Raw genomic sequence first — 15,896 nt, 5'->3', positions numbered from 1 at the left:
ATCGCTCTTTCCAACGGTAGTAACCGTTTTTATGACGATGTACTAGAAATGTGTTTTTATAGCTGCTAAAGTTAGGCAGGTTAGAAATTTGGAGTCTGTGAGTTTCCACCCTTCTCGTATATATACCATGAAGAATATGACTTTTATTGTTTTTTTATATAGACCTCTAAAATGATTATATAATCTGTAACTAATTCTCAGATCCCTAGCTGTGTCCAATTGGCCCACAGACAAAAAGTGTGTGTGGGGGTGTACATATATTTGAAATACAAAACATGCTACATGTACATGGAAGGATATCATAGTGCGTTTCATTTTTATGAATTTTGCTCTAGAATTACAACCTGATAATGTATTTTGTACATTTTTGTATGGTTATGTATTACATGTATATAGTCAGCAGTTACTGGACTGAGTTTGGGCACAGCGTACAATAAATCGCAAAATATAGCAGGGTCAATAAAACGCTTGATTTCCTACTTTCATTTTCACTAACCAGATGACAGCTGCAGGATGTGTGTACATTAACTCATAAACCAGTATGTCGTCTACGTAACTGCATTTCAGGGGGTTTAGGAGCATGCTTTTGTCCTTTTATATCGTACCTTTGGTTAAGATATGGATGTCATGTCTAAAAATGTGCAATATTACAATGTACTTCTGCTGTACTGCTACTGGGCCTACACCAACAATGTTAGAGGTATAGCACGACGAGACACTTTTGATCATTACGTCGTGTCTCGGTATTGCACATCAGAAGTTTCTCAATATCGAGATCTAATATTATTGGATTACTACTGGGCCATTGTCATGCCCATGGGTAGTTTTAGTTGTCTGTGTTTAAATTTGTCACTTTGGTATTATGAAAAAGGCAGTTTTAAAATGTCTATGCATGTACTTATCAGTTCTTGAATGGTCAACGTACTCCAGGAAATAATCACTCCATAATTAATAAAAATATAGTTTAAACAATATTTATTCATATAATGATACATATAATAGTACAGTAAATAAACACATTTCGGGAACGGAAAACAAGCTTAAAGTTTATATAAATTCCTTTCCCTTTCACTCCATAATTATACACGACCTTATATCTACATGTATTTTATGTACATTGTGCCATTCTCATAAGAGATTATATATTATGTATCTAAAGATTTGTTTTCATGAAGTCTGACTAATCAACTAGGTCGATCATTTAAATTTGTCTCTGTCCAGGTATAATTTAATTAAGGTTTTATTGTAGCGTAATCAGTAAGACTTAGGACTGATGTTTGGAAATCTTGGCACGGTTACATGAACTTTCGAACCCAAGACTGGCCACATACATGTACAAAAATGTACATTTAATTAAGTGTCGCAAGACAACATTACCACCTCTGATACCATAGACATCGCTGCCATAAAACTCCAAAGAGTATTAGGACTTATGACATATCAAATGTTTGAACTTGTCTCATATTTTGTGTGTATTGATAAAGGGGCAGATCACCTCGAAAATTTGACAATTGTTTTTTTTTTCCACATGGTTGGAATTACTTCTTTTTTTTCCCATATTTACCATTTGAAGTAATTCGTATCCTTACAGACTTACATTTGAGGGGATCCTGTGTCATCTGGAAAATCCTTTTGATATTACTTCCTTGACCCCAACTTGTTTGAATGATATACATAGCCACTGATCCCTTTGTTTATGCAGGCTGCTAGTCTGAGTTGTGCTGTGATGTCCGGCAATGACATGGACAGAGTTGTCCGTGAGGAACTGGGACTTCCTGATCTGACAAATTTAGGAGCTGCCGGGGGTGGCTGTATCAACCAGGGTGTGGCATACAAGACAGGGGATGGTCGGAAAATCTATGTCAAAACAAACAGCGGGTCTGAGGTTTGTTTATTATGTTATGATTCTGGATCAGGTCAATTGCCGACAATCAGGTCGCTCTGACAATCTGTAGAACAGCTGTATGATAGTAAATTAAATGTATTGCATGGAACAAATTTTCACATGTTAACTGAACAATATAGAAAAAAATTCTAAAAACGGTCTAAAACAAAATGGCACTTTTTTATAATCATCCAGACCTGGCACTCTTATTAGGGAAAATACAGTACCTAATAGACAGATACTTCAGTTGTTGTGTCTATCTATATCACACAGGCCAGACTGATGTTTGATGGGGAACTAGATATCTCAGTCATTGTTTCTTTTTATCACACAGGCCAGACTGATGTTTGATGGGGAACTAGATATCTCAGTCATTGTTTCTTTTTATCACACAGGCCAGACTGATGTTTGATGGGGAACTAGATATCTCAGTCATTGTTTCTTTTTATCACACAGGCCAGACTGATGTTTGATGGGGAACTAGATATCTCAGTCATTGTTTCTTTTTATCACACAGGCCAGACTGATGTTTGATGGGGAACTAGATATCTCAGTCATTGTTTCTTTTTATCATACAGGCCAGACTGATGTTTGATGCGGAACCAGATATCTCAGTGACAGTCATTGTTTCTTTTTATCACACAGGCCAGACTGATGTTTGATGGAGAGCTAGCTAGTCTACAAGCTATACATGACACAGGAGTCATCCGAGTACCTAAACCAATAAAGGTAAGGTCTGATCTACTTCATTCCGATATGATCAAGGTGAATATGTTATAATGTAAAATATAATTATTTTGGATTCAATGTAACCACAGCTAAAATTTGACATTTTTGGGGTACAGGTGATGGACAACCCCAGTGGTGGGGCAATGCTGGCCATGGAGTATTTAGACATCAAAAACCTGTCACATAAGGCTGGTGAATTAGGAGAATGTCTCGCTCGGTAATTAATGACTTATCTCCCTTTGTTACAACATGTTCCCATAGAGACTAATTTACTGTTGATCTTGAGTATATCAATATATTTATTAACATTCCTTTTTCTTTGTAATTTGTTTAACATTTATCAAACATAAGTTTTTCCGATGTTCCAGATTATCAATGTAATAAAAGTAGTTATTTGTTTACATTTACTCTGATGCCCATCATTCACATTAGGACCTTGGAGAATTAAAATATTTTCATAACTTAACTGTTTTTTTATGTTGTTATTGTTCCTTCTGTTATTGTGATTTTGTGTGACCATTATGTCTTTTAAATCAATATCACAAGCTCCTTACCTTTGATTTATTTCCAGACTCCATCTGTCTAACTCTGAGGCTGAGAAGAAATCGGAGAAGATGGAGGGTTATGTAGGTGGTCACTGTCAGTACGTGTCAGAGTTTGGTTTTGATGTAACAACATGTTGTGGATACCTCCCCCAGGAGAACACATGGGACAAGTCCTGGGTGGTAAGTATATAATATATATATGTGAATTCTCTTAATTGGAACTCAATCAAAGGGGTGTGATAAAATTTTGAGTTATCTAAATGTTTGAATCAAACAAGTTCTCCGGTACAAGTTAGTATTGTACTAGTGCTATAGCATAAACTGATGTAAACACAGAAGTCATCAAAATCGTTGACATTAGTTTCAAAATTATTTATTTTCATGAAATAGAAATTAATATTGAAAAATGATTTATATCACAACAATTTATTTAACACACATATGCAAAAAGAATATCTAAATACATGTTATTGTGTAAAAGAATTGTGTCTATTTGACATTGTACATAGTGCTACAAAATGTACTCAGCTGATGGAGCATATCCTTCCTTTGAATCTTTGTTATGAACATGATTGTAATTTTAAAACCTGGCCTTTGCTAAGTTATAAGTGCAAACATGTAATAAAACAATAACACTTTCATTACAGTCCTTCTATGCCAACAAACTAGATTTCCAGTTAAAAAAGATAGAAAAAGAGGTAAGAGAGAAAATAAAGGAAACTGATGAATGAAAAAAAATCATTTATTAAATATAATTGTAATATATATTAATGTACCCCTACTGATTTTAGCATCTTGTGCCCTCACATCATTATGCTAATTTAAGTACAGCGCTAATTTGATACCTCGTGGAGCGCTAATTTTAAATGTACAACTTTAAGTACACTTACATTTCATGCATATAGTATATTAAACATACTTGTTTTGCTGTGATCAAATTTTAGTATAAGATTATTTTTTAACATATAAATTAGTGCATTGGTTCACTACAACTGAAGACCTGGTTTGTTTAGATTTGTCATATTAAAAACCACGGTTATTTAAGGATGCAAAAGTCAAATAGTAATACTTAACAAAATACTAAATTAGCTTAACTGAATAACATCTTCAATACATGTAGTAGTCAAACACAAATTGAGTTACATTTTTTTAAGCAAATGCTTTTAATATATAGACAAATAGAAAATAAGGATTAGATAGTGACTGTAAACGACTTTAAATGATTTTTGTAAGATGCAAAGTTCTGCAAATTCAAAAATGTGCCGCAAATATTTGTATAAAAGGTATATATGAATGCATAATTATTAGTTAGGAGCCTTTGATCACGAATTTATATTGAATAAAATGGTTTACAGTGTAGGTGGTAATTGATACTTTGTCATTTTTCTTCGATATTGCAGATTACAATATAGTAGATTCATGATAACTGTTGTCTGATTTGTATTTTTAGTACAATGATAAACAAGCTAGAGAGCTGTGGTCAAAACTTCAGTTAAAATTGTCAGACTTCTTTGAGGGGATAACTATTCAGCCTGCTTTAATGCATGGGGACCTATGGGGTGGAAATGCTGGGGAATTGGACATCTGTCCAGGTAAGGAGTTCTCATGTTGAACAAAAAAATGTTTCTAAATTATATTTACAGTTAGAAGAATAGTTCTAAAATATTTGGAAATGTCTGATTCTCTCCTGAATGGGATGTTTTTTAGTTTTATCCCTTGGTAAAGCATTGATAATATTTGCTTCTAATATTACAATATTTCATTTAAATAAACAATGAAGACATACTTTTAAAAGTATATCTTATCCCCTAAGTTTGCCCATTGTCAGTCTAATTTAGCCGTATGTTAAATTTTGATGTCCCACATATCTCGATTAGCTGAATGTGTTAGTGATGTAGCTCTATGAATTTGGTAATTTATATGTGTTACAAATATCACAATGCTTTCAACATATATCAATCTAAAGCAGTCATCATGATTTTTATTTCCCTTTTACATCATATATAGTGAAGGCTATACTTCTTTATTCATGGCTGTTGATGGCATAGTCAGCAAAACTTTCTTGCAGATCTCTTTTGACGAAATTAAAAATAAGGCAAGGAACTCTTAAGACCATGTAGAAATATTTAATGATAGGACATGCGTTGATAATGATAATAGTAATTGGCCGTGTTGAATGAAGTGCCGTAAGTTGGGATATTTTGGCGTCTATTTTTATATCAACGGATGATCATAAATTTAAAGGTTTATTTGTATTCCACAACGCAGCAACCCATTTTGTCTAGATCCCACAACAATAAAAAACTGACTTGGTGATTTTTGAAGTAATATTGATACAAAGAAAACTCTTTGAAATATAAAAATTATTGCTCATCAATAGAAATGACACTGAAGTACATGTTTGCACAATGTAAGAGTTACCAGAAGCTCACTTGACAGAACATACCTCAAAAGTAGAGTTGTAACACGTGAAGAGAAAATGTAGAAGCCAGACCTGGATTCGAATCCAGAACATCCGAGCACAAGCCGGATGCTTTCCAACAAAGTTTCCTGGTCACCAATGATTGACCAATCCCGCTACAGAGAAATTTACTGAAAGGGTGTGTTCACATATCAAGTAGTTAATAAAATGTAGCTATATATCTAGTGATCGGTATATACCAACTATTAAATAATAGTCTTAGTGTATTAATAATCTCTGGCGCTTTTAAGTCAAACGCCACATAGGCCAAACTATGACCACATCCAAAATATCCCAATTAACGGTAATACCTGCTTAGTATACACTTTAATGACATAATCGTTTGCTATGAACAATATTTTGTAGAAATATAAAAAGTTGTTTGTTTCGTTGCAGTTGTATTTGATCCTGCAAGTTTCTATGGACACTCAGAATATGATCTAGCCATAGCACAAATGTTTGGTGGCTTCAGCGATCGATTTTTCCAGTCCTATTTCAAATTATTACCTAAACAGCCTGGATACTCAGATAGACTAGATCTCTACAAATTATTCCACTACTTAAACCACTGGTATGTTTATTATGTGACAACACATGTACGATGCAACTTCAATTATGATTCAAATACTGATGTTCATCACATCTTGCGTTTTGGCGTGTGTACTACGTATACATTGCCAATATATTTTGATACTTGATATAAATATCATACACCTAATAAAATCTTTCATTAATTCTGGCTTACTTCCATCTGGTACTATTCATCACTCTATCATTTGGTGTGTGGACTTTATTGGAATATTGTTGTTATTTGTAAGACAATTACATAGCTTACAATAAAATCCTTCATTGATTCTGGCTCACCTTCATCTCAGCTGTTGCATCCCTAGGATTTTGACAAATGTGTACCGAGCCTTGCGATCGACCTCCTTGGATTTGGTTGTGGCCATATTATCTTCATTCTAACTTTGACCCATACCCTTCCCAATGTACGCCTTGTAATCGATCTCCCTGGGTATGATTGTGGTCATGTTACCTTCATTCTAACTTTCATCCATACCCTTCCTAATATACGCCTAGTGACCGACCTCCCTAGAAATGATGGTGGCCATTTTATCTTCATTCTAATTTTGACCCACACCCTTCCCAATGTACGCCTTGTGATCGACCTTCGTGGATATGTTGATGACCATATTATCTTCATTCTAACTTTTGACCCATACCTTTCCCAACGTACGCCTTGTGATCGACCTCCCTGGATATGATGATGGCCATATTATCTTCATCGTAACTTTCATCCATTACCTTCCCAATGTACGCCGTACGATCGACCTCCCTGGATATGATGGTGGCCATATTATCTTCATTCTAACTTTGGTCCATACCTTTCCCAACGTACGCCTTGTGATCGACCTCCCTGGATATGATGATGGCCATATTATCTTCATCGTAACTTTCATCCATTACCTTCCCAACGTACGCCGTACGATCGACCTCCCTGGATATGATGGTGGCCATATTATCTTCATTCTAACTTTGGTCCATACCCTTCCCAATGTTCGCCTTGTGATTGACCTCCCTGGATATGATGATGGCCATATTATCTTCATGCTAACTTTCATCCATACCCACCCAAATGTATCTCTTTTCTGGCTGATAAGCTAACTTTACCAGATGTTAAATTTACAATTGAAAAAACTGGCAGTTGTAATTTTGTTTTTCTGTTGTGGTGAGAGATAAAAAAAAAACAAATATTACGATATTAATAATAGACTTGAGATGTCCGATGGTCTTCTCGACACTCTTGGTGTAATTTTGACTGTCGTTATATTCACTCTGAAATACATTTTTGTCAGAGCAAAATTAAAAAAACAAAAATGAATGTTCTGTGTGCGACCATAGATGACGGGTAGCTTATTCCTCAGATCTTTGATTTACATCAGAAGAATCGATAAACGATTAAACACTTTTATATCTCATCATATTAAATCACTAATATAATAACTGATATTAAATGTGCGACGTTGGCAACGTTGACATCGTTGATGCACGACCACAGGTACCTAGCTCGCTGACAAAAATATACATATGTCTTATATATACTCATAAGCATATGTTTTTGTCAGCCAGCTAAGTACCTGTGGGCACGAGGTGATGTTTCAAAAGTGTCTCATCGTGCTATTTTGCTAACATTGCTGGAGTACATACTTTATAACCAAATTTTTCTCATAACAATCATTGATATCTTTATCGCATTTTTCATCTATTGTGTCCAAATCATCTCAGATTATACCTTGTAGTTCTGAATAATCCATCTGCAGTTACCTGTTCCAATATCACTCACATTGAACTGTCAAACTATTGTACTTCCTGGTGCCATCAGTTCCTTTCACTATCCTGCTCATAAGCCTGGTACCTACTGCCTCTATCTCTATAGACCACGACCATCTCATTGAATTGCTATTTACTCGTTTTTTCTTCAGAATATCACGCTGGTCCCATATGCAATATTATAAATGCACGTCAGTCTAGTTATACTGCTCGCCTATATAGTAATCACACTTGTCTCTCTGTCGTTGGACACTCGATCGAGACGTTATCACAATAGAGTCACAAGAAGAGATATGTCTCATGGTTTCATCTTCCTGGAATCAAATAAATTACTTAAATGAAAATTAGAAGTTTACAAATATAAGACTGTATTCGCAGATAGATGTACTAGTAATAACTTTTCTCGCTAGGATTATGTATACAGTTCTTCATCCTATATCATCCCATTTTGTTTAATATTCCATTACAGGAACCACTTTGGAACTGGCTACAGAGGGTCAAGTATTTCTATCATGAAGAAGCTTGTGAAATAATCAAATATTAACTATATGGTTGGCCATTTATGATGTACATGTACCTGACTTCGTGTTCAGTTATTCAATACGCATTTTGACAACGGGCTTATCAGTATTTCGTATCCACAAAAAATCGAAATACTATAAAAATGGCCAAATGCAAAATACATGGCACTGTCCAAAGCAATAGCCCTTTTAATTTGTACACATTCAGATACTGAAGAAGGTAACCATATAAAATGAAAAACGTTTAATTAAGATAGAAATTTTAATGTAAAATATAGATGCTGCTGGCAAAAATATTATGCATCTCTTTCTCAGTTGTGCTTGTTTTTCTTTGAAATGAAATTTATTATAAAGGATATGTTTACATTACAATTGCTTGTACGTGCGATGTGCCTATTGTCTTTGAGGCCACCACTGTGTAGTTACTGTCTTTTGGACTTAAAAATCGTGTTGATATTACGTTTATAGTTTGTTGGATTTTGGATAATAAACTAATAAAAAACATTTACTGCCCTAGAAACCATTAAATGTATGTTAATCTGTAGTATTATTACCGATTATCTTAACGCTGAACAGTATTGTTTTAAGCCTCTGTCAATGAAACTTTAGTGTTTGTCTCCGTCTTTCTGTCTGTCCAGATATCCAGATGAACTGGCTCCAGACGATAACAGGAGAACTGATTGAAGTATTCTGTTAAAACTTCATATGACGGTAGCTCATTGTGAAATATATGTTGGGTTTTAATTCGAGGTCAAAAGGTCAAATGTAAAGGTCACTGTCTCTACAATATGTTGTTTCGGCCAATGTAATAACTACACATATAGCTGGGATCATCAATATTGTTTCAGCAATCACGGAATGTTTGTTTAATGTAGAACTATTATATAATACTGGTTTGTATGCAATACGTAATTACGTTTTGCAGCGTCAGCATGTCCATTTGAATTTCATCATAAATATTCACAACTATGGTAATTTTGTCTTTTATCAGATTATTTTATTATAGGCAGTTTATGGCCCAAATAATTGTCATAATCTATTTGATGATGCTCTAGCGACTCTTTGTTTTATTGCATTATAAAATGTTAATTCATGTGAGACGATAGTGTTGTAATGTATGTTTCTCAGTCTCTAATCTAACAATTAAATTTTGTAAATTAAAGTGTCTCCAATCAGACTTAGAGTAAGTAATGATTTTAAAAATACGTTTATCTTATATTCACGGTGTTTTAATTCTACGTATGTATATGATGTTTATTCATTCTTATCATAAAAAACACAGCATGGGTTAAAATTTTTCGCTATGATGTTCAAATGGCTTTGTTATCATCTTGCTTGCTACATTCTTGCACATGTGTTTCTTAATATTCGCAATATTGAGAAAGGGTATAAACAGAAAACGGTCTATTAATTTAAATTTAACGCATTAAAGACAGTTCAATATTTCACATATAAATAAGCAGTTTCAGGCTTACTTAAAACACCGTCCCATTTTGTGTTAATATTGGAATGTTCACATTCCGCTTTACTTTTGAACGGTTACACTAAACATAAAGTATGATTAATTTAGGTCTTTATTCCTCCAATATTTGAAGAATTACGGTGGATATATATGCATGTATCGTTATTACATGAACAGAAAAACAAAAGAAATTAAGTAAGATAATATTAAAGCTGACAATGCAAGTTAAAATTATTAAAATCATTGGTTTTAAGATAAGTGCACTCGTTGTTCTAGAATCGTTTATGAGACATTCCCCGGTTGAGGACAGCCATTTTTGTTTTACATTCCGACGACTCACCGACCCCTATATAAAGCGCGTGAATCGACACACGTGCGCTCATTCATGTACCCATACTCCTAGCAGTCCACAGTATATATCACCTACAAATAGGTAAACAAAACCCTCACCTGCAAAATTATATGGGACTTTTTTTTTAGCAAGAAATCATGTCAACTCCTCTAACGGAAAAATACGGTAGTACAAATAATGCAAGGCAATGGTCCTCACTATAACAAATATGTCTTTAAATTTCAGTTAGACTGCCGAGGAACACTGATATTTGACCTTACCTTGAGGAGTTGGTAAATAAACCAGACGTGGTAGACGTGTACTTGGTAGTCATTGAAAAACTCGATGAAAAATGATAATAGAGTGATAGTAATGCATGACAACGGCGGTCTAGCAAAGAATGCGCCACTGTCTCATACATAATCATTTAATCAATAGATATATGAAATAGATTTTTTCACAAATAAATATAAATGCTATGAATTGTAATTATTTTTGCATATAATGTCACAAAGTAATGATCAAATAAGTTTTTTTTTGTTTACAACGTATTGAGTGATTTTCCTTATTTACATTATTTTTCACCGTACAAGTACCTAATATGGTATTTATCAACAGCTTGGTGGACAGGATTGTTATGATTAAGATTGTTATTGTTACGATAACATTGGTGTCTAAAGGAATTTGTATGCATTCATGTTGCTAAGTGAAAAGATATGAATTTATTGAATGATATGTCGGATAAGTTTGCCATTTTGTAATAGAAAATATAAAATGTCAATATTCAGAATACAAAATGTTTTTTTTTTCATGACTTTAAAGAGAAATGTGTGTAACAATGTCTTTGGGAGAAATATTCTCGCATGTGCCCTTTCGCGTTGTGATTAAGTCTCGTAACCAAATGATCACTTCAATATCAATTGCAAGGTCATTTATCATTACGGCACTAGACTAACACTCTCCTGGATGACATCGCCAAACCATACTGTATCCCAGCCTTTTTCATGCAATCGAAATTCGCGGAAGATCATAATTAGCGAAAGTAAAACACTGCGTAAATGTCTCTAATACATAGAAACCGGCACAAATTAAAAACGCGAAATTAAATTGCCGCGAAAAGAGGATGGTTTACAGCAAATATGCTTATAACACAACCGTATCTGATGAAGGGACATGTATGGTTATTCATTTGCAGTTTAATTAATTAGCAAAATACACAAACGAATGACCGAAAAGTTTAAGCTTACTTTTCGTTTTTCATCCATCTTAATAAATCATGGATATGCCCAAACGTTTTGATGCAAGGCCAAGCTGGCAGTGAGTGTCTTTATATATGGATATGGAAGAGTGAGCACAAAGTACAGCTCATATCAATTCCCATCAACCGAGATATATACATCGACGAAATATTTTTAGGTTGCCCTATTGTCATTGCGCTTCGTTTGTACTCGTTCACATGCGTGAACTATTGTTCCAGCCAATAAAGTGTCCGAATCAACTACATACTGTTTGTACAAACATAGACGTGTGTGCATGTATACAGGTACGTTGTGTGTTGTACCTAATCAGCACACGATATCATACAAAAATATCTTCTCCCCATGCAAGATATATTCACCTTACTAAGGCCTGGATGTACAAAAACAGCAATGCTAAAAGTAGACACATGACACCCTTTTAGAAGTATCTGCTTGATTGATAATTTTCAATTTCATATTCATGAGGTTATACAAACGCGCCGTACAGATAAACACACATGAGTGATTTAGGTGACGAGTATGAACACAGTCTGTTTATTTCTAAATTTGTACCGAAACCGAAAGAACGCGGAGGACTGCTTTTCACGGAAAGATTAAGGTTATTTTTGCAACAAGCGTGCAGTAATTTAATATGGAGAATGAGGAGGAATTAACCGATCTGCTAAAGGAAAAACTCGATTTGAGCAGTATGACATTTATAGAAGACCGGAATGGACTTATTAGCGAAGGGAAAGTATATCAAACGGTTGGAGTGAACAGAATTTTTGTTAAAGTTAATAGGAAGCAAGGGGTAAGTAAGCGACTATATAACATTTAAAAATCAAATAATGTTCTATCGAAGTAGAAACATAATATTGTCGCGGGATTAGACTGAGTCGATTAACAGTGACCAGATAACTTTTAAATTGGTTGAGCATCACACCAATTTTCGGAGATCCAGTGGATGTAGCCCAGTTTGCAACATAATGAAATGATGTCGGATCCTGTAAGTGTGTATTTTAATCAGTTTAACACACATAACGGGCATCTGTGCAATTTTTCTACCGAAATATCGAATGATAAATCAACCGTTGAATCCTATAATATAACAATATGCCAGTGCAAGGATACTTTTCAATGGTGAGTAGGGTGGGGCGTGTCAAAGTGTGTAAGAATGATTTGGTCATGGCATTCTACATTGTACCTGCACAAATCTTGCTTTATAAAATAGCTATTGTAATTTTAAATATCTCAACATTGTCATCAAGGTTGCAATTTATATCATAATGAACAATGATATATGATTTGAATTAATTAAGCAAATGTTGACTATGATTCATTGATTATTTATCTTCATTTGGTTTACATGTCATATCAATGTATATTGATGTATTAATCCTTGAACTGGTGTTTCATGGTGTCATACATCAGACCAGGAATAAAAGTAAACCTTTGTTTACAACTGTTAAGCTGTATTTTGTACTTTAAAGGCACGGCTCATGTTTGAAGGTGAGGTTACCAGTTTGAAGGCTTTGAAAAATGCAGACCAAGTTCGAGTGCCGGATCCCATTAAGGTATATACACACAAGCACCCAGTAATGACATATTTTCGCCGGCCAAAAATTCCCGATTTAGACTTAAAACGTGTTAAGTTGACTATGCTAGATCACCGAAGGTATTTTACACGCCAAACCATGTCAAAAACATGACAACCAATGCTTAGATATCCCATCATTTCACTTCGTACTGACGGAGTACTGAAGGGAAGTAACTCTAATAAAAATGGAATAATTCCTGTTATACGGTATATAATAAACTTATGGGGAGGGTACCCAAAGTAACCATATAGTACTACCTGTTATAATCTTCTGTCTGAACAGATAGTCGACATCCCTACTGGTGGTGCGGCGCTGGCTATGGAGTTTATAGACTTGACCGAGATCTCCAGTCAGCATGAAGTCCTAGGACACAAACTGGCACGGTAAGATACCATTCTATGCAAAATATCAATGGTAAATGGTTAATGACAATATCATTTAATTTGTACGTGATATCTGCTTATGGATTCCGTTATCTTCAACAAAAAATTAAGTAAAAGAAATACGTATGCACGTAATTTTGTGGTACATTAATCAAACATAAATTGCAAAATGTTTTTGAATGTTTCCTATGGCAAATGTGGAAAATATTTTCATCGTGTTTTCGTCACAATAACGCTATACTTTGATGATATGTTTGACCACAATTTTATATTCATACCTTTATACTTAAACATACTGTGGACCCAAAGCCTATTGTCATCACACCATGATGCCAAAACTTCATATTTGAGCAACTGTTTCCGTGCATCGAGGTTTTGCATTACAGGTTGCAAGCTGTAACTTGCCATCTGATTCGACTTTTGATCACATTTATTGAAATTCATATCTGTTCTATTACCTTAGCTTGTCATTATAGTGGATCAAAGTTTGACACATTTATTTTTCAGACTACACCTCCATAATGACATATTAAGGAGACGCTCTCTAGCGAAAGAACGTACTATAGGTGACTACGAACGAAGTCCTAGAGGCGTGGATAAGTTCGGATTCGACGTTACAACGTGTGTGGGATTTATACCTCAGCCTGTGACTTGGTCTGAGGACTGGACGGTAAGGGTTTTCACTGGCATAAACCCTGGCTCCTCTAATATTGCGTCAGTTATGAATCGAGTTTAGTAGGAAATTATGGAATGATGAATGGCAACTGGGTAACTGCAAACTTGTTAAAACATGCTAGCGCTTTAGTCTAATGAACTTAATTTGTCGTTAATCAGTTGGTATCTATTCTCCTATACTTGTGAACTAAATAAAATTCAATGCTAATATTTACATCTGATGATAATTTTTTAATACTTGTGAGAGACTTTGTATCTATAATGAATAAACAAATCACTGACACGACAATTGTGACATGACAATATCCAGATGACAGTTTATTTACTGAACAATGCCTACTGCATTTGGTAATGATACGCAGTGGGGTTGGAGTAAAAATGTTAATACATTTTGTATATAGCTTTCTTACGATTAGGAATTAGAATTAGATAGAAATTCGATAAAAAATAATTTTTGACAAAGAATTTTATTTATTTTCTACGGTAGAATAAGATTAGCACTATTAGTGTATATAGGAAATATGGCGGTTGTATTCTACTGCAGGCTATCTTCTCTGGGTTACCTCAACCGAATAGTGACTTAGGCGTATTTTCTGGCTTTCGGCATTCGTTTACCATTACTTATGACAACATCACAAAGAAAATACCGGTCTCTACAAAATACAAACAAATCCTTTAAAACAAACGTACATGTATTGATGTCCGGATAATGTTTTCAATCGTAGATGACTATAAACAGTGATAAATATTTTAAACTGCCACATGACAATCATTTACATAAAAGTATCGAGTACTAGTAATTTAATGTTTCTAATGTTTACAGCAAATTACAATAATATCTATTTATTTAACGGATACAATAATAATATATGTTTCTTCTTTTAGATTTACTTTTCAAACTTACTTGAATACCGGATTAGGTTGATTGAACTCGAAGCTTCCTCAGTAGTCGATAAGGTAATAGTGGCTTCGTCCTTTTCTATCCTAACTATAACCTGGAATCTTTAAATTATTTCGTTTTGCCTTCGAACAGGATTCTCTTGGTTAAATTATGTAACATTACTTTCGATGTGAATGATTAAGTTTATTTCTATGCATCAGATATCTAGAGATTAATTGAAAGAAATTCCAAATTTTTATTTGAGAAATTTGGTTGTTCAGCTAACCGTCACTTGAACATTGTCTTATAAGTTCGAGTATGTCGTCAACAACGATTACATTCTAAATGAACATGGCTAAAGAAAGCAATAAGATTTGCTTTTTACCGGGTGAGTCTCAACCCTTCAAACGTATTGATTGAAAATTCATGAAACATGCATTGATTTGCGATCCGCATCTTTATTCCCAAGTTGTTATCGTGTACAATGTGTCATCACATTTAAGGATACATAGTGTTCTGATCAAACATAATTCATATTTTCATCTTTTCACTTTGATAGATCATGAATATTGAAAATTTTGGTAAACGTTAGGGTTTGCTTGCATTATGAAGGTGCGGGATTGATTTAGAAGGATATAATTGTTTCATCGCTGAATAGCATAAAGCGATTGGGGATAGAGGTAAACTGTCTTACCCACGATCATAGCCACTAGACCAGCCGAATGTCAAATTTGTTAGCTCACCTGGTCCGAAGGACCGAGGTGAGCTTATGGGATACCGCAGCGTCCGGCGTCCGTCGTCCGTCGTCCGGCGTCCGTCGTCCGTCGTCCGTCAACAATCGACTTCTTCTCCATAAC

The 15,896-nt window shown here is 34.5% G+C and overlaps 2 protein-coding genes and 1 long non-coding RNA gene across 6 annotated transcripts in view; 2 read left to right on the top strand and 1 right to left on the bottom strand.

Annotated features, from left to right (window-relative positions):
• Positions 1–459: 459 nt before the first annotated feature.
• On the top strand, positions 460–10,594 carry LOC138331865 (ketosamine-3-kinase-like). Of its 3 annotated transcripts, XR_011209735.1 has the most exons (10): positions 554–700; positions 1,703–1,885; positions 2,531–2,614; positions 2,731–2,831; positions 3,186–3,339; positions 3,807–3,857; positions 4,610–4,751; positions 6,017–6,191; positions 8,421–8,642; positions 8,693–10,594. XR_011209735.1 is itself a non-coding variant. In XM_069279694.1 (9 exons), the coding sequence occupies exons 2-9, from the start codon at positions 1,727–1,729 to the stop codon at positions 8,482–8,484; spliced, it is 930 nt and encodes a 309-aa protein (XP_069135795.1). In that variant the 5' UTR covers positions 460–539; positions 1,703–1,726; the 3' UTR covers positions 8,485–10,594. The 3 variants fall into 3 exon arrangements, 2 of the variants coding, with proteins under 2 accessions (XP_069135795.1, XP_069135794.1); XM_069279694.1 differs by lacking the exon at positions 554–700 and adding an exon at positions 460–539 and having other exon boundaries at positions 8,421–10,594; XM_069279693.1 differs by having other exon boundaries at positions 8,421–10,594.
• LOC138331867 (uncharacterized) overlaps positions 6,186–15,896 on the bottom strand; it is a 12,766-nt gene continuing 3,055 nt past the window's right edge. The window contains exons 2-3 of the long non-coding RNA XR_011209736.1: positions 13,359–13,464; positions 6,186–8,265 (exon numbers count right to left, since the gene is read on the bottom strand). This is a non-coding gene — a long non-coding RNA (uncharacterized lncRNA). The remainder of the gene's footprint in view (positions 8,266–13,358; positions 13,465–15,896) is intronic.
• Positions 11,193–15,896, top strand: part of LOC138331866 (fructosamine-3-kinase-like) — a 19,887-nt gene continuing 15,183 nt past the window's right edge. Inside the window, exons 1-5 of one of the 2 annotated variants that reach the window (XM_069279695.1) lie at positions 11,193–12,314; positions 12,994–13,077; positions 13,384–13,484; positions 13,992–14,154; positions 15,045–15,116. In XM_069279695.1, the coding sequence (XP_069135796.1) occupies positions 12,156–12,314; positions 12,994–13,077; positions 13,384–13,484; positions 13,992–14,154; positions 15,045–15,116 (579 nt within the window). In that variant the 5' untranslated portion in view covers positions 11,193–12,155. The remainder of the gene's footprint in view (positions 12,315–12,993; positions 13,078–13,383; positions 13,485–13,991; positions 14,155–15,044; positions 15,117–15,896) is intronic. The other variant, XM_069279696.1, reaches the window with a different exon arrangement.

The sequence above is a fragment of the Argopecten irradians genome, chromosome 9 (genome assembly GCF_041381155.1).
Source record: "Argopecten irradians isolate NY chromosome 9, Ai_NY, whole genome shotgun sequence".
Lineage (NCBI taxonomy): Eukaryota > Metazoa > Mollusca > Bivalvia > Pectinida > Pectinidae > Argopecten > Argopecten irradians.
Note: the sequence above shows the minus strand (reverse complement) of the source record. Positions and strands in the feature narration are given on the sequence as shown.

What these genes read in the sequence shown, in the direction of transcription:
- LOC138331865 (XM_069279693.1), top strand. Translation starts at nt 581, where the DNA reads ATGCTTTTGTCCTTTTATATCGTACCTTTGGTTAAGATATGGATGTCA. An exon ending in GAGTACCTAAACCAATAAAG is followed by an intron (nt 2,615 to 2,730) that starts GTAAGGTCTGAT and finishes TTTGGGGTACAG; the next exon opens with GTGATGGACAACCCCAGTGG. An exon ending in TAAAAAAGATAGAAAAAGAG is followed by an intron (nt 3,858 to 4,609) that starts GTAAGAGAGAAA and finishes TTGTATTTTTAG; the next exon opens with TACAATGATAAACAAGCTAG.